General features: G+C 43.0%; 1 protein-coding gene across 1 annotated transcript in view; it reads right to left on the reverse strand.

Moving 5' to 3' along the window:
* Positions 1 to 6314: 6314 nt before the first annotated feature.
* Positions 6315 to 19656, reverse strand: part of LOC136862927 (endosome/lysosome-associated apoptosis and autophagy regulator family member 2) — a 388733-nt gene continuing 375391 nt past the window's right edge. Inside the window, exon 16 of the mRNA XM_067139216.2 lies at positions 6315 to 6565. Coding sequence (XP_066995317.2) covers positions 6521 to 6565 — 45 coding nt within the window. The 3' untranslated portion in view covers positions 6315 to 6520. The remainder of the gene's footprint in view (positions 6566 to 19656) is intronic.

The following is a 19656-nucleotide window of genomic DNA, read 5'->3' on the forward strand; positions in this document are numbered from 1 at the left end:
CGGCTCCTTATGTCCTATGTCTCACCTGAGCCAGCTTTCTCCATAAGAGCCCGTGTATAGCCGCCATCTTGTGCAATTATCATCGGGAAGGCGGCCTGCTAAGGAGGAGGGAGGTTAGGCCCCTCCAAGATAGCGACTGTCCACGTTGGGAAGGGCAACTGCCTGTAATACTGAGGTTAGACCCCTCCAAGATGGTGACTGTTCACGTCAGGAAGGGCATCTGGCCGTTAAACTAGGTCATGTGAGGTTAGGCCCCTCCAAGATGGCGACTGTCCACCTCGGGAAGGGCATCTGTCCATAAAACTAGGTCATGTAAGGTTACGCCCCTCCAAGATGGCGACTGTCCAGTTCGGGAAGGGCATCTAGCCGTAAAACTAGGCTCTGTGAAGTTAGGACCCTCAAAGATGGCGACTGTGAGGTTTGGCTCGCTCTCTTATGCAAATTCGCGAATTGGCATAGTCATATTACTATACTAGGTGTCAGTGTCCTAGGGTCAGAACCCGCCTAGGTACACTACTAGAAGTGGCAGTGGCGTAGATTAAAATTGTGTTAGAATCCCCCCTGCTCTACTACTAAGGAGTGAAGAGACAGAGATACAGAGGACGACATAATTAGCCTCTCAAGTGGAAGTAGCATACAGCTAGAAAAATCAAGAGTAACACGAAGCAAGACCGTGAGTATGGCGGATACACATACAAGTAAATAACTAGTATGGAACATAGGCTGTGTAAATATAGAGGGTATATTGAATAAACCGGGAAATGATGAGGTGAGGGAATTAACGTCTGAGAACGAGATCATGGGGATTACAGAAACATGACTCCCAACACGATGTGAACTACATATTCCGGGTTATATCATCTGGAGTAAAACAAAACTGATGAGGGCCTGTAAGTGTCGTTACCCAGGGGGCATATTGGCACGTGTAAAGGATGCAGTAGCGAAAAGGGTGCAACTAGTGGAATTGGCCCTTGATGAGGTAATCTGGATTAGGATAACTAAGAGGGAATTAATAATAGGATTCTGTTACAACCCACCAGAGTGATCGCCTTTTGCAGAGAAAGAGTTCTTTGATAACCTCATCGGGGAAATAAACCATATAAAGCTGGGCTGAGTGGCTCAGACGGTTGAGGCGCTGGCCTTCTGGCCCCAACTTGGCCGGTTCGATCCTGGCTCAGTCTGGTGATATTTGAAGGTGCTCAAATACGTCAGCCTTGTGTCGGTAGATTTACTGGCATATAAAGGAACTCCTGCGGGACAAAATTCCGCCACCTCGGCGTCTCTGAAAACTGTAAAAGTAGTTTGTGGGATGTAAAGCTGTTATTATTAAACCATATGAAACTAGAGAATGGAGAAGTAGGGATAATTACAATGGGAGATTTTAATGCAAGTGTGGGTGAGAAAAATACGGTGTACGATAGAGAAACAAACGAGATTATAATATAGGGAAGGAATAGTCAAGACAAAGAATGTACAGTACCGTAGTAAGAATATAGAGATGCTGTTAGAAATGTGTGCAATACAGGAACTGAAATGAAAATCCGCAGCCTGTTTCTAGTCATTTGACGGGGTCAGGAATGGAATGAATGAAGCTCCATCTAGCGGCGAGGATAGGAATTGTGCCGGCTGCTGTTGCACTCCTCTGGGGCAATGATTAATGAATGAAAGATGAAATGAAATGATATTGGAGAGTGTTGTTGGAATGAAATATGACAGGGAAAACCGGAGTACCCGGAGAAAAACCTGCCCCACCTCCGCTTTGTCCAGCAAAAATCTCACATGGAGTGATCAGGATTTGAACCACGGAACCCAGCGTTGAGAGGCTGGCCTGCTGCCACCTGAGCCACGGAGGCTCTTCTGCAATAGAGGAACTATACATACTAAATGTTTGGTGGCCGGGAGATGAAGCAGGGAATTTAACTTATATTATGGATGCAGGAGGCAGCATGATAGCTTTAGTTGTAGCCTCTAGGGAAGCACTGAAGAACATTAAAACATTATGGTAAAGAACTGGGAAGCATCTCATCATTTTCTAGTTATTATTAAGTTGCAGAGATTTGAAAAAAAGGAGAAGCAATAGGATACAAACATACAGAAACAGTTGGTAAGGTATAGATGGAGAGATGAATATAGAAACGAATATAAGGAATTTTTCAGCAGATAAACATTCGAAACCATGAAGATAAGTATAGAAAATATGTTAAAACATAATTGATGAAGCGATAAAAACTGTGGAAAGAGCCGTAGTAATGGTTGGTAGCAAAATGGTTGTAAGAAAGAGAAGGAAAAGGAATCAAAATTCTTGGTATAATGATGAATCTAGAAGAAAGAAATCTGAAGTGATAAATGCCCTACAAAAGTACAGAAATGAGGGATCATAGGAATCAATAGTAAATTTCTGTAAGGAACAGAGGGAGTACAAAGACATATTAAGTAAAAGTAGGAAAAAATTTACAGACCAAGAAAGCACAGTTACTGGATAGATATTGTAAGGAAAATGGAACCAAAAGAATCTTGGTCAGAATAAACAAAATTTGTAAAGATATTAAGAATAGTAACCAAGTAAGCACAAGTATTAACGAATGGATAGAGTATTTCAGGGATTATTATGGGTCAGGATAAATTGAAATCGAGGGAAAATTATATTAGCACACTTTGAACAATAGAGAATAATGTATCCTTGTTCAATGATCCAATAACAACGGAGGAAGTATTAGAGGCAATGAAAAAAGGGAAGAGGGGAGAATCAGATGGTATTAGTAGAATAACTTACGAATTCTGGAAAGAGGTAGGCAACACCAGTTATATGCTGGGAGCTATAACAAAAATACAGTATATAACATAACTTTTGATGGAAGGAAAATTCCAAGATTTTGGCAAGAAATATTAGTATGACCCATATACAAAGGGAAGGGAGAGAGATCCAATACAAATAATTATAGAAGCATTACTCAATTGGATACACTCAGCAAGATTTCTACTGGGATATTAACAAAAAGACTAATAATATGGGCGGAGGATTACTCAGTACTATCCATATATCAGTCCGGGTTCAGGAAAGGGATGAGAACTTCAGACAACAATAACAGATAAATACCTGAAGAGAAAAGGACGTAAACTGTGTATTACTCTGTAAGAAGTGGCGATCGTTGCGAAGCTGGCTAAAATAGGAGTGTCAATCAAAACTATTAATGGCATAAAATAATTGTATTCAGAGGTCAAATGCATGATTGAAGTGAAAGAAGACTTAGCAGTGGGAGAGATATTTTCAATTCTACACATTCTAAACACCAAATGTAGTAAATAAGATAGAATATTTTGGAATAATACTAGCATCTAATGGTAAGTGGAAAGAACAAATAAAGCGAGCAAAAACGAAAGGACTGGCAGCTTTATCTAGCACGAGACGACTGGAGAGGAAGATGCCAAATACTGTATAGGCCTATGAACTACGGAAAAATGTTCTAAATTCATTTTCAAAAGTCAAAGCATTGTACAAAGCATAAATATAGGGCATTGAAGAAGGTAGTAGGAAACTAGGGTTAACAGATAGTAAGTTCTGCAAAATAATACTGGGGCTGTCCGACTCGTTGGCTGAACGGTCAGCGTACTGGCCTTCGGTTCAGTTGGTCCTGGGTTCGATTTCCGGCCGGGTCGGGGATTTTAACCTTAATTGGTTAATTCCAATGGCACTGGGGCTGGGTGTATGTGTTTCTCATCACTACGCGCAGGTCGCCTACGGGAGTCAAATAGAAAGACCTGCACCTGGAGAGCCGAACCCGTTCTGGGATATCCCGGCACTAAAAGCCATACGACATTTCATTTTCATACTGGGGCTACCACAATGTTAGTGGTAGTGGAGTTAGAATTCTATGTTAAGGTACACAAGCAGATATAGCTAAAAAGTAAAAATGTATGTTACTGGTTAAGATTAAGGAGGGAAACGGGAGGGAAATACTAAATTTAGCATACGAACATCAGATGAAACATCTACACGATGAGTATTGGGTAACCAAGGTGAAAAAGATGCTAATAGAATAGGAATGGGAGACGCTCGGAATAAAGAGATCCAGAACAAAGAAGAGAAATTGAGTAAGAAAGTAACTATTAGAGTGAAAGGCATTGAGAAACAGATGATTATGTCAGAATGCAGAACCAAAAGAACATTACAGGAATTCTGTGAAAGTAGCAAAAAACAGTCCATAAAGGAAATACTTACGAATAGAGAAATAAGAGGTAGGCCTATATTACGGTGGCTAATGGATATCTATAAGAATATAAGAATAAGGGTCTAAGGGAGAAAACTTAATAAGATTGGTATTTTTATGTGGAGAATTCGGTCTAGAAAGCCAAGAATAACGGCCGGGAGGATTCCTTATGCTGACCAAAAGACTCCTCGTAATCTGCAGGCCTACGGGCTGAGCAGCAGTCGCTTGGTAGGCCAAGTCCCTCTGGGGCTGTTGCACCATGGGTCTTTATGTTGTGTGTGGAGAATTAATGGAGGAGGCACACTTGTTGAGAGTTTGAAGGGAAACCAATTAAGATCAAGTACCCGGATAGTAATTGTAAAACAAAAATACAAAGAGAGAAATAGTTTTGTACAATTCTACAATAATTTTTAAACAAAAAATGGCTTGCACCGTGTAGGGCAGCAAACTTTTTCGAGATACTAAAAAATATGTGGCAAAAGAGAATAAAAAACACGCTAAAGTTAACTTATAGTATTATGTATTATGGTTGTATTGTTATTATCATTGTTGTTTTCATTTAGGTAACTATGCGTTAAATGCATGTGAAATTGACTAGATTACAACAAATTAAATGTTCCTTCCTCATATGCTGGAGTTCCGTAGCTGTAGTTGAGAACATTCATTCATTCATTCATTCCATTCATTCATTCATTCATTCCATTCATTCATTCATTCATTCATTCATTCATTCATTCATTTAATTCAGTTACTCATCCAGTAATAAAAACTCCCTCCCCAGTTGGCGATTATCTGTGACGGGGGAGAAACCCTTTTTTTATTTTCCCCCCTTGCATGCATGAATTCAGTTCATTCACTCCTGCATTCATGCATTAATCATCAATACATTCCTTCAGTCATGCATTCATCCACATGGAGAATTCTCACCTTATCTGCTGGAGTTCCGTAGACGTAGGCTGAGACCATTCAAATCATTCAATCTTCCAATCACTTATTCATTCATCCATTTATCATTCATTCATTTATACATTCCTCATTCATTCATTGCCCCATATTGAATGTTCTCACTTTATCTGCTGGAGTGTCATAGATGTAGGCTGTGAACATTCAGTTCATTCAATCATTCATTTACTCATCCATTAACGAATGCTCTCTCCCCTGTTGTTGGTTATCCATGACTGGTGGGGAGGAGTGTTCATCCACTCATCAAATACAAGCCAATCAGGTAATTAATTAATTCATCCAGTCATTCATTCACTCATTTAATAATAAAAGCTCTCTCCCCTGTTAGTGGTTATCCATGACTGGGAGAGTGGCCTCTTTTTATACATGCATGAATCCAGGTCATTCATTCATACGGTCATTCATTAATCATACATTCAGTCATGCATTCATCCTCATGGAATGTTCTCACCCTATCTGCTGGAGTTCTGTACATATAAGCAGAGAGCATTCAATTCATTCAATCTTTCAATCACTTTTGCATTCATCATGCATTCATGTATGCAGTGTACCAATATAATCCAATCAGGCAATTCATCTATTCTGTGAGTCATTCATTCACTCATTCATTTATACAGTTATTCAGTTAATTCATAATGTATATTGTAAGCTAATGATAACATGGTTCAGACTAGCGACACAAATAAATACTTGCACTAACGTGAATTAATAGGGGTAAGATACATGTTTTCTTAGACTATATAACAATGTTAATGTCTAGGACAGAAATACACATTTTAGAACCTACAATTTAGAGATTGGGTGCAATTAGTGAGTAGGTATAATTTGAATATTTAAGGTAGTAATAGATAAATTAATTGTAACAAAATTACTCATGTATCAAATTAATTTTGATTGCAATAAATGATTACTATCTCCCCAGTTCCTGGTGATCTGGAACTAGGGGATGAGAGTATTCTATTCTATATTATTCCATTCTACATGCATGGATTAGGGCTGTCGATTCTATTCTGCATGCATGGATTAGGACTGTCTATTCTATCTGCATGGATTAGGGCTGTCTATTCTATTCTATTCTACATGCATGGATTAGGGCTGTACCTGCAGTTGCAGTTAAGACATCAGTAACATATTTGTACAATGGGTTTTATTGTTTCATATCAACGAGTCAGTTATGTCTACTCTGAAAGTATTATTAATGAATGAATTATATTCAAACTGCATTGGTATGAAAATCTGCATGTCCTGTCCAGAAATAAAATGTTCACTCCATCTTGAAGATGAAAACACTCTGACTTCACAGTTAATTGATCCTTGCAGTGGTCCCTGTCATAACATCTTGCTCTCTTCTAACTTGTCAGCTGAATGGTTTCAAATGGGTTGCCACTCTCACTCTGAAAAAAGGAAATGAATCATCATAGTATTTTGTCCTGCACAGTTTATTTTGCAGTGTATTCTGCTACATTATTCTTTCAATGTTTTGTTAATATTGTTCTGAATTTATTTCTATAAGTTAACAGAGTTTTGAAAACCTAAATTACAAGGAGTAAGTGGAACATTGTAAACTAAGTTACATATGGTTTTACATTGTTTGTCTTGTGTGTCCTTTGTGTCTTTTGCTACTGCACAACAGCTTATTTTGGTGTGTTTATTCATTGAGATCAGGCAGTTTGACTGACATCATCCAATATAAAGTTGTGTGATAATCATTAAAATTACAATATCTGTCACAATTAGTGCATTGTTTATGTCCTACCTAGCCGTACCTAATCTAACCTAACATTTACTGCAAACTGACAAAGAACAAAGTGCTTCTAGCAAGTTAGAAATTCATATTCATAACTGTACAATACCATGTTTAAAGACAAATTGAAATAAATTACAAATGTCATAAGCAAGGTAGAAGTAAAATATATTATTTTATATACCGTACAGTATCATGTCTATAAGCATCAATGGCAATCTATTATTTTACCTTTGCATTCAATATTATGTATAGTCCGCACACTTTATGTTGGTGCATTTGTGTACGGGGGTGAGGAGTAAGGAGGGAGGTGTCCCGGTATCGATAGTGCTACCAACCGAAGGAAAATGAAATCTGAATTGAATCGAGAATATGATCGATCGATACGAAGTTTCTAAACCGTTATCATCTTAAGCCAACAACTATGTCACATACACATTATATAACATTATAAAACATTTCTCGATGCGAATCTTGTTCCTAGCATGAATTCTATACTTTGGCTTTGTTGTGTAAACAACAACAGTACTAGTACGTAAAGTGTACGCCAGATGTCGCACAACGATGCTTAAGCGATTCATAGTTTGTGTTTCAAAGGTTGCCAGTACGAATCTCGAAGATCGCCGGGGTCGACCGTTTCAGCACTAGGGTGTAAATGCACCAACATAAAGTGTGCGGATAATATGTATGTATGTATGTATGTATGTATGTATGTATGTATGTATGTATGTATGTATGTATGTATGTATGTATGTACACTGACTGACAGAGCAAATGCAACACCAAGAAGGAGTGGTTCCAAAGGGATGAAAGTTGGGGAAAAAACAGAGACGGCACGGACGAATAATTGATGTTTATTTCAAACCAATATGCAGGTTACACAATGCGCACGCCATCGACTCAGTAGGATGTAGGACCACCGCGAGCGGCGATGCACGCAGAAACACGTCGAGGTACAGAGTCAATAAGAGTGCGGATTGTGTCCTGAGGGATGGTTCTCCATTCTCTGTCAACCATTTGCCACCGTTGGTCGTCCGTACGAGGCTGGGGCAGAGTTTGCAAACGGCGTCCAATGAGATCCCACACGTGTTCGATTGGTGAGAGATCCGGAGAGTACGCTGGCCACGGAAGCATCTGTACACCTCGTAGAGCCTGTTGGGAGATGCGAGCAGTGTGTGGGCGGGCATTATCCTGCTGAAACAGAGCATTGGGCAGCCCCTGAAGGTACGGGAGTGCCACCGGCCGCAGCACATCCTGCACGTAGCGGAGGGCATTTAACGTGCCTTGAATACGCACTAGAGGTGACGTGGAATCATACGCAATAGCGCCCCAAACCATGATGCCGCGTTGTCTAGCGGTAGGGCGCTCCACAGTTACTGCCGGATTTGACCTTTCTCCACGCCGACGCCACACTCGTCTGCGGTGACTATCACTGACAGAACAGAAGCGTGACTCATCGGAGAACACGACGTTCCGCCATTCCCTCATCCCAGTCGCTCTAGCCCGGCACCATGCCAGGCGTGCACGTCTATGCTGTGGAGTCAATGGTAGTCTTCTGAGCGAACGCCGGGAGTGCAGGCCTCCTTCAACCAATCGACGGGAAATTGTTCTGGTCGATATTGGAACAGCCAGGGTGTCTTGCACATGCTGAAGAATGGCGGTTGACGTGGCGTGCGGGGCTGCCACCGCTTGGCGGCGGATGCGCCGATCCTCGCGTGCTGACGTCACTCGGGTTGCGCCTGGACCCCTCGCACGTGCCACATGTCCCTGCGCCAACCATCTTCGCCACAGGCGCTGCACCGTGGACACATCCCTATGGGTATCGGCTGCGATTTGACGAAGCGACCAACCTGCCCTTCTTAGCCCGATCACCATACCCCTCGTAAAGTCGTCTGTCTGCTGGAAATGCCTCCGTTGACGGCGGCCTGGCATTCTTAGCTATACACGTGTCCTGTGGCACACGACAACACGTTCTACAATGACTGTCGGCTGAGAAATCACGGTACGAAGTGGGCCATTCGCCAACGCCGTGTCCCATTTATCGTTCGCTACGTGCGCAGCACAGCGGCGCATTTCACATCATGAGCATACCTCAGTGACGTCAGTCTACCCTGCAATTGGCATAAAGTTCTGACCACTCCTTCTTGGTGTTGCATTTGCTCTGTCAGTCAGTGTATGTATGTATGTATGTATGTATTGCTAAGTTTCTTTTTTTTTTTTTGCTAGGGGCTTTACGTCGCACCGACACAGATAGGTCTTATGGCGACGAGCCAAGTTTCTTAGTCTATAAGCAACACCATTACCATCAATAAAGAACACTCATAGTCAAAAAAATCACTGGCCAAGAAAGTGTTGTTGGAATCACATGTGTTACAAAAAATTGGTTAAATGTATTTGCTCCTGGCCTCAAAACGGGGGACACTGGCTGGAGATCAATCTATGTTACTTGGACTCTGTAGCGGATGATGCATGATGGGACAGTGATGACAAATGAGTGATGTACAAAGGCCAAGAAGATAGAAAGAAGACTGTAGAGTGGCAAACATAACTGCTATAGTACTCTGTGTGGTGCGAGGGCGAAATAGCGATGCCGTAGTTTACGCACCATCCATACAGTTTCGCCCGCTTATAGGACGTTAGTTTTAATAGATTACATCAAATAAATTAACTGCATGCCTTTGCTGGCGAGATGTAGTGTTTACAGCGCACTATGTCTTCTGGTATGGGCTATATCAAATTTGTTACTTTCATTGACCTGTCTCAGTTTCACCCTTGACTTTGACAATATGAAAGTGACTGAGGTATGAGTGGTGCTAGTAATACCATCCTTTATGCAGCCAGTCCCTGTTTTGAATGGTGTGAAAATATCGCTCATAGGGTCAGTTGGTGCATGCATTTCAGTGGGTTTGGCAGGCTGACATGTAATAGCAACAGTTGGCTCGGTGAGGAAAGCAACGGGAAACTAACTCACTCCTCATTTCCCTAGTACGCCTCTTCAGTGATGCCTAGGCTATTTATGACAGCTGTTGGCGGAGCTGCAGAGGATCAAACCAGCCTTCGGGCTGAATACCCAACATACAACATACAAATTAACTGCATAAATTATGTCATCTACGTGTGTGGCATACAATTGCACAAACCGCAGAAAAACAAAAAGGATGTATCATATTTCAAAAAAGATATTTTCGCAAATTACGCAGTTTTGGCGATTAGCACAATTATGTTGGTTTTTCTTGTAACACAGTCCAGAATGTGTACAGTAGGCCTATTTTTCTTTTCTTGTAGGAAATGATGAAACAGCAAAACGCGATAAATGGTACCATGCCTGACAGAGAATTTCCTAGTCGCCTCATCCCCTCTGCCTACAATACGGAGTAATACAAGGACTTTCAGGCCTGCACCACCACTAACTACTACTGAGCGAGTTGGCTACGTGATTCGGGGCATATAACTCTCAGCTTGCATTTGGGATAAAACGAGATTGAATAGCTCTGTCGAGAGCCCTGATAGATGGTATTCCGTGATTCCCATTTTCACATCAGGCAAATGCCGGATCTGCTGTACCTTATCCAAGACCACTGCCACTTTCTTCACAGCCATTATTATTTTTATTCTTATTATTATGTCTACTAGCTAAAATACTCGTCGTTGACAGGATAATTTCTTAGCATGTGCATGGTTATATTTTTTGTTCACCCCTCATGTTGATCCCCAGATTTTGAGGCGCGTAAGTGGACATGCCTCTACCAGCAGCTTGTTGTGACGTACTCGCTTCCTCTCTCTCTCTGTGGCCCTTTGCAGTTTCACATTGTTTTGTATTATTGCTGATTTTAATTTGATCTCTTCCTTCCGACACAAAAGAAAACCGAGCATCGGGTTCCGATATTGTAGGCCTTCACATCTAGTTTTCTTTTGTCTGTGATATTAGGACATCCAATATAAAGGGAATCCTTCTTCCTCCTTTCATTACCGGGCGAGTTGGCCGTGCGGTGAGGGGCGCGTGGCTGTGAGCTTGCATCCGGGAGATAGTGGGTTTGAATCTCACTGTCGGCAGCGCTGTAGATGGTTTTCCATGGTTCCCCATTTTCACACCAGGCAAATGCTGATTCTGTGCCTTAATTAAGGCTACAGCCGATTACTTCCAACTTCTAGGCCTTTCCTATCCCATTGTCGCCATAAGACCTATCTGTGTCAGTGCGACGTAAAGCCACTAGAAAAAAATAGCCTCCTTCACAACTTTTCCTCATTTCGATAGTCATCTGTACAGTTTTTCTTGCCAATATGCACTGATGAGGACATGCTTTTCCACCTTAAGACAATTATGACATAAGCACCACCCTCGTCAGTTAACACGATAGGACAATATTTCCATGTTAGCGATGCTCAGCGTTGACGTGGAGCTTGCAACAGAAGTCTAAATTATGAATATCTCCGTTCATAGCCGGTACGGTAAAACTGTATAATACATACATAGTCGGAAAATTGTGTTCTCTACAACTTTTGTGATGTAGTATTTATCGACAGAACCACTAATAACAATGCTATTTGAAAATTAAATATTTTAGGCCTTGCCCTAAACTACCATTTTACCCAGCGTGAATAAAATTATTTAGAGCCTAGACTGAATTTCCTTATTCCATGAATTTATTTGCCAATTTTCATTCAATTCTGTTTAGCCATTTTCTCGTGGCTCGACGATGATATGAACTATGCACGAAAAAATAAATTCATTAATATCTCTATTATCATAGCCGGTACAGTTAAATTGTGTAAGACCTAAGTGATCATAAATTGTATTATCTATAACGTTTGTCATCTAGTGTTTACTGATAGGACCAATAATAACCTATATATTTGATAATTAACATTTATGCCTTCCTCCTAAACTACCATTTCACCCAGCTCGAATAAAATTGTTCATAGCCTACATTGTTATGCCTTATTCTCCGACGTTGCATACCAATTTTCATTAACTACCGTTCATTCATTCTCTCGTGATGCGCATACCGTACATACACGACAGAAAATTAAAAATTAAAAATAGCATTTCCTTCTTACTGCGTACGCGACCAATACAGAAATCACATTATTTTTAATTCTGAGAAATGTACACGAAAACTCTTTTTTTAAGTATTATATATAGATATTTATTATTATTGTTATCATCATTATCATCTTTATAATTTCTCCATGGTTAAATGGTTAGTATGCTGGTATTTGGCCCAGTGGGTCCCGGGTTCGATTCCCGGCCGCGTAGGGACTTTAACCTTCATTGGTTAATTCCAACGGCTCGGGGCAGAGTTTTGTGTGTGTGTCGTCTAGTAATCGTACAAAATTACAACCCCACATCAAGTAAATTTTTGTATTTACGGTAATATTTACGCCAAGTTACAGATTAAGTTGGTATTTATTTTGTATTGTCAGTATCATGTGTTTCATTGTAGGAATACTGTATGCATTTATTGATGTATAATAATCATTATTTAGGCATTGTAGGAACTCGTATTAAATTGGTGGCATTCTGTAGTCGAATTTGGGAAATCTTGGTTAAGCAAGAAAACTAAATACCGGTATAGAGAAAGTTGTGCAAGAAATTAGTTTGTCCAACATGACGTGTGTCTCCCAACAGTTTTCAAGGCGTCAGTACGCCAATGTTGAGCGTCACAATTTCGAAAACGGCGTGCCACATGTGACAGATATGGAAGATTGTGATTAGCTAGGACAGAGAAAATCATGTGACTTGAAGAAGTTTATTTTATGGCTGGTTTGCGGGAAGGTTCATCCAAAAATTGATGCGTGACTGTGCAGCTGGTACCCGAACTTCTGGTTGGTGTGCTGGTAGTCGGCTTCGCTGAGTGGGTTTTTCCTGGTGAGAGCAGTATTGTATTGTTATTTCTCACCGCTGGTAAGCTGCTTTGTGTGTGGTGTACCTGTTATTTAAGTACTGATTGTCGATAATGATGTCAAGCAAGTTCTTCCTCTTGCGCTTCGACCACCTCCTCGGAGGTATCAAATCTGATGAAATCTAAAAATTACGGTGCTTCCCGACTATGACTCACCTGAGTTCAATGCTGAGACTCTCGCTTTACTGCTTCCTAAAGGCCAAGTCCCTGCAAAGTTGGCGGCAAAGTACCCCCCGTGGCACCCGATCAAGAAGGGAAAGAGGAGGGTAGTCTTGAAAGTGATTCTTAAGCGACGAGAAGAGAAAACCACGGAAAAACTCGTCCCCACTAAGAATCAGTATGAGGTACTCTCCTCCTTACATTCTGCGTTGTTCCGACCCAGTCGGAAATCAGAAAAGAGACCGAGATTCTGCCCTCCGGGAGCGCCACTCCACAAATTGATACGCAGGCTTCTCAGCCTCTACCGTCAACCTCTGAGGTTACTCAGACCCAACCTGCGAGTGGTGCCGCCCCCGGAGGTGGGAGCGAGGCCATGGATACCTCAACTCCACCGGTAGTCTCCACCCTCCGACTGTCGTCGCTGATAAATTGGAGTATCAGCGACACTACAAGTATGTGAAAGCAAAGTGCACTGAGGACATTAGGGTTATCAATATCAGGGATGCCCTCAAATTCCACGCTGCTAACGAACAGGATAACCTTCGGATAAAACAATATTTTGAAGAATCCGGGAAGAGTTTCTACACTCATAAGATGCCGAGTCAGAGACTCTTGAAGGTCATTATTCTAAATATTGTTTCAACTGTATACGTGGAATGGGTCAAGGAGGACCTCATGGCTCTGGGCTATGAGCCACAGGACATATTTCAGTTCACACAAATCGACAGTATGTCGAAGAAGCGCATACCTCTGAACGTCATGAGTGTCACCCTTCCGAACAGTGACTTCTCAAAAACCATCTATGATATCAAGTACCTGTGTGGGTCCAGGGTGACTATCGAGGCCTATAGGGGTCGTGAAGGCCCTACTCAGTGCTACAGATGCCAGAGATGGGGCCACACGGCCAAATACTATTCCATGCCTTTAAGGTGTGTTAAGTGCGGGGAGAACCACTCGGTTGCTGCCTGTCCATTAGAGCCGACATCACCGGCCTGGGAGAGACGTGGCTTAGACCACATAAATCCTTCAAAATTAAAAACTTTACGACTTATCGTAAAGACAGGGCCGACAAAGAGGGCGGGGGTGTGGCCATTTTGATTAAGACCAAACTTACTCATCACGTTATTGACCCTCTCCCTCTTGGCGTTATTGAGTCTCTCAGTATCGAGATCAGACACCAACAATTTCACTATCGACTTTTCGCGGCGTATCTATCCCCCAGTGCTCCGCGAAATACAGCGGAATGAGAAAGTTAAAGATATGCTAGATTCAACTACACATCTAGACACATTAATAGATAATTCAAGATTGGTTGAAGCAACAGGAATAATAGAAGAAATCCTACAAAAGACCGCCATTCCGCGGGCCACAAGAAGAACAAAGATATGGTTTGATAGTGAGTGCTATAGGCTGAGGAGGGAGACCCTAGATAAATTACAACAGTTAAGGCAGAACTTGAATAATCAAAGTCTAATATACATATACAATGAGAAGAGGAAACTCTACAAAAGAACACTGAAAGAAAAGAAACGCGCCTACTTAGAATCGGAGAGCAAGAAGCTAGCAGAGGAAGCCAAGAAAAATCCGTTCATAGCCCTACACCCAAAGAAACAACAACAGACGCACTACATAGACATGGAAATCTGGGAATCACACTTTAGTAAGATTAGGTCCAGCGCACCCCAGAAATGATCTACATACCACTACTCCACATATACAATTAGACTGGGTACCCCTGACCATAGAGGAAACTAGAACCGCTATAGACAGCACCAAAAACAAGAAAGCCGCAGGTCCGGACGGGATCTATAATGAATATGTAAAAGACACTGCACACCTGCTAGCCCCTATATGGACAAAATTATATAACAAATGTATAGAAACTGCTTCCATTCCCGACCAGTGAAGAAAGTCAATTGTAAAAGTTCTATATAAAGGCAAAGGAGACCCAAGAGATCCCAATAAGTACAGAGGCATAGCACTGGAAAACTGCCCCTTCAAAATATTCACCAAAATTTTAACAGGAAAAATAAATGAGGAAATAAATGAGCATCTGCCAGAGAACCAATTTGGTTTTAGGAAGGAACGATCTACCCTAAACGCTATTGAACTCCTGCTAAACCAAATCTGGGATGCCTTAGAAGACAACGGAAAATATTACACCATCTTCATAGATTTTTCTAAAGCTTTTGACTTGATAAACAGGAAGCTAGTGATAGACAAGCTTAAGGAGATGCTAGGCACGAACAACATATGGACCTATCTCATCACATCAATACTGCAATGGAACGAAGTACGAATTTCGGATAACCTCACTCTATCAGATCCATTAGCTCAATCAAACGGGGTCCTACAGGGTGACCCACTGAGTCCTTTGCTGTTTATAGTTGCAACCGCAGATATCCTAAGAATTACCCAAAAGGAGGGAGTATTTTCTTGTGCGTATGCCGATGATATTGTAATTGGATCAAGAGACATAACAAAATTACAGGAAACTGTAAATGACGTCCAAAACTGGTGCTCCGAAAACAAGCTCTTCATAAACATCTCAAAAACAGACACCATGGTGTTCAGGAAAGGAGGGAGAGTACCCGCCTCAGCAGAGACCTTCATTCGGGATAAAACATTAAAGATAGTATCAGACTTCAGATATTTAGGCATCACCCTGCAATCGAGCGCATATTGTTTCACAAAACATGTCACAGAAAAGGCAACTCAAGCAATGATGGCAATGCATGAAATAAAAGGCATTAGATCACTTAATCTGGAGACAGCAATGTTGCTATTCAGAGTAAAAATTCTTCCAATAATGACTTATGGCATTGAAATTATCTGGACACATTTAACAACGAGGAACTTATCAACCTTGGAAAAGGTGAAAGCGAACTATATAAAGAAGGTGATAGGTGCATCAAAAACGACACGATCTAGACTTGTATATCTCCTCGCAAGGGAATCATTTCTCATAGAAGATCTCAGGACAAGTATGCCACTACCGAACACCGGTGCATCAAAGAAACTGCTAGCAAATCTGACGGAGAAGAGAGAAGAAGTCCAACCAGACTTCTATGGCACAGGGGCAATGATAGATCGCTCGTGGACAAAAGCTAATTTTGAATTAAGACATGTCATTACAAGATTAGCAGTTCACGGTTTTCATCACCTACTCTGCAAATCAAAAGACTTCCATGACCCAAGTATAGACTGTGAGTGCAAACTATGTGGAAAAACGTGTGAACAGTACCACATTGAATTCTGTACAAGAAGAACAATGTCTATAAGTGATTATGCAAATATGTAACCCATCAATGTAACCTATATTCTCTGTTATGGCTATTTGGCTGCATTAAATATATTAATTAAAAATTGATATTTTATTAAACAATCCGTCACGCACCTCAACCATCATACCAGGAGACATCAATTCAAAGCACACAGATAGGAACTCTAGGACTATAAATCATAAGAGAAGAATACTCCAACAACATATGAGATAATGGCCTCGGTGTCTATGCTCCAACTGAGCCTACCATATGCCCAGCATATGGTCGACACAATGTCATTGATATTACGGTTTCAAAATTTTATGTTAGACCAATACATTTCACTGTTCATAACGTACTTGATTCTGATCACAAACCGATCAATTTTAATCTTTCCTGGGTTCGATTTCAAGAGCCTTCTTGTCCTTTTGAGAACTTTAAGTTAGATTATAGAAGATTCTCATGGCATATTAACAAAAATTTAAACACATTTGAAATAAACGATAGGAATAATACTGACTGTGCAATTGTTCACCTCTACAATAGGTCAATAATGAGCGGAAATATATCATTCGTATCGCCAGAAATCCCGAGCATCTGCCTTCGTGCGACAATGGTGCTGGTCACATTGTCAGTAATGACAATGGCGCCAGATGTAATTTACCGCCAAGTAGCAGTCTTGCATCTCGCTGTGGGGTCCAGAACATTAATAATAATAATAATAATAATAATAATAATAATAATAACCTAAGTTTAAATAATATCACCCAACCTGATAATAAAAATAATGTTCTGGACCGTCATCAAAATGCAAGGACCGCACTGGAAACGGGCCCTGGCCGAGACATAAATACGAACGCTGCTTGGCCGCGGGTTCGAGGACGAGCTTGACTGTCGTAGTGGAAGGGCGTGTTCCTCTCACTCGCTCTCTCTCTCCTCGCCAGGCGATCTGTACTTTCTAAGTACTAGTCAGGCAGCTGTACTTGTTGGTACACTTCTGAAAGAACTTTTGTCAGAGCTGAACACTCCTCAGTGCTCGCGCTCTCTTTCACTTTCAGGAGGACCAGGATGAAGAAGCTATCCATTCCAGCGAGACCGATCAACTACGACTGCAAGGCAGCCTTAGCAAAACTACAAGCGGCGCTCAGCTCGGTGGTCGCCCCCGATTTTAGACTCCCGGCGCTATTGGTGTACAACCAGTGGGGGAAGCACACCTACCAGGAGACGCTCCGCATACTCGATCTCCTGAATGCGATCGCAGAGTTCATCAGAGAGATGATCATCGAGCTCATCGGCGAGGTGATCCCTCGCTGGGTGGTCATATCCGCTCTAAGGACGCAAACCACTTCAAGGTCTGCGAGGAGCTGGCGTCCAAACTATACCAGGTTGTCCGGCTACCAGGACTCAGGGAGCAGCTGGATGTCTCAGGCAGCCAGGAGGCAGCCACCCAGACGGAGCCGAGGACCGAGGACGACGGCGGCGCTCCCGAGTGCCGCGACCCCAGTTAGACCGCTGTACTTCACGAAGTACACGCAGACCAACAAGGCCCCCAACCAGGAACATCGACCACCTGCCAGGGTGAAGTGGACGCGGACCCAGGCCTACCAGGAAGGGCCTGTTACACGGGCACAATCCAGGAAAGTGCCCATGACGGCGGACGGCACCACAGCAGTGGAGGAGGACGCCCCCTGGCGTTCAGATGCTGCTGTCCAGGCCCAGCCTGCCAACGTGTCTGTTGAGCTGCAGACATCGATGTTCTCTCTGCAGGACAGGGAATGCAGTCGGGTGTCAGCGCAGACCGAGCCACCGCCGACAGCCAGGAGGAGGGAGAAGACGGCGATGCAGCGGAGCCACCCGCTACCCCGGGGTCACCAGGCCGGGAGCAGGGCCACTAGGATAAGGCCTCTTCCCCTGCCGAGAAGAGACTCCAGGGAAGAAGACGCTGCCCCCGTACGAGGAGAAAGAAGAAGACGCAGGCCCACCAGGTGCGGGCTGCCCAGCCGCAATCCATGACTGCTCCCAGAACAGCAGTAGGCCGAAGAGAAAACCAGGAAAGGACCTCAGCGGGTAGCGGCAATCAGGTGAGACTGAAACGTCCCCCTCAGGAGCTCTTGCAGTGTTTCCGCTGTTTGAGTTGGAGCCACCGGCAGGAGAGGTGTGGACTCGTAGTGAGGTGCAACGTTGTGGGGGTGATCACCAGTACGCGGCTTGCGCAACACTTAACGAGGCGCCGGTGTGCGCCAACTGCGCGGGAGGCCACCCGGCCGCCCATCGCAGTTGCCCTGTTTACCGGGCCATGGCGCGGGCAGAGAGGAAGGAGGCCTGGCGTCGTGACCCACCCTCTTCCAGGAGGCCACCGCCCCGGCGGGCTTGGCCTCACTCTCCGGGATCGGAGACTGGGTACAAGGCACCCTAAGGAGGTGGCATGTGCGACGGACCCTAGTGGTACTAGACGCATGGCTCCACAACCGGCAAGACCCGCGCTAGTCACGGTAGTGCCCGGACGGACTGATCCCCTGGCAGATGGAATTGCGAGACTATGGTTCATGGCTGGTGTATGATACCTCTTCTCAACTAATACAACTCTGGACCTTTCCAGGCCACACCCTTGCATGTGCTATCAAAAGACGTCAGGTTTTACATGTAGGCTCTTACTCTTTTTCTGCCTATATGGCTTTTCCCTGACCCTCAATACTACACCTTAAGACCATCCAACCAACTCAAACCTGCCTGGTAACGTGTCTAACATGCAAACAGGCAGATACTTCTTGTATCACTTCCCATTCTTTCCTGCTATCTCTTTCTTCTTAGAAATTAATAGCATGTCGGAGGCCATATAGATTGAGTAGATGGTCACGCGGGGGGGAGTGGGCTTGAGGACCCCCTCCCACGAAAAAAAAGGCACGGGTTCAGTACCACCAAGCCACCCAAGACGACACTACGCCGGATCTCCGTAAGGGTTTGATCCATATCAAAAACGCCTATAGCAAAAGATGGCAAGGCTTTAGAGACCCTACACCGAGCGAAATACTTGGAGCTAGCTCGGCAAGTATGAAGTCGATTGCTCGAGAGAAAGATTGAAAAATGGGAGGCACTCTGCCGTAATCTCTCAGAAAACGAGTCAGATTGAGAATTTTGGAGGATTACTCGTAATCTGACTAAACCTATCCCCCCCCCCAGGCGTGCAATTCACGGCCGCCAAGGACTAGTATTCTCCTCTTATGATAAAGCTGAAGCCTTCGCAGACTCAATTGAGAGTCAATGTGTAACTCACGATATTTCTGACGATGACGACGATGATAACAAACGACTGACTCGTGAGATACACGGAAAAGCCTCAACTTTCAAACGACAATGGAGACCAGACAATAACATACAAGACATTAAGCCTCAAGAGGTCCGCAGCATTTTTTTTT

The sequence above is a fragment of the Anabrus simplex genome, chromosome 2, assembly GCF_040414725.1.
Source record: "Anabrus simplex isolate iqAnaSimp1 chromosome 2, ASM4041472v1, whole genome shotgun sequence".
Lineage (NCBI taxonomy): Eukaryota > Metazoa > Arthropoda > Insecta > Orthoptera > Tettigoniidae > Anabrus > Anabrus simplex.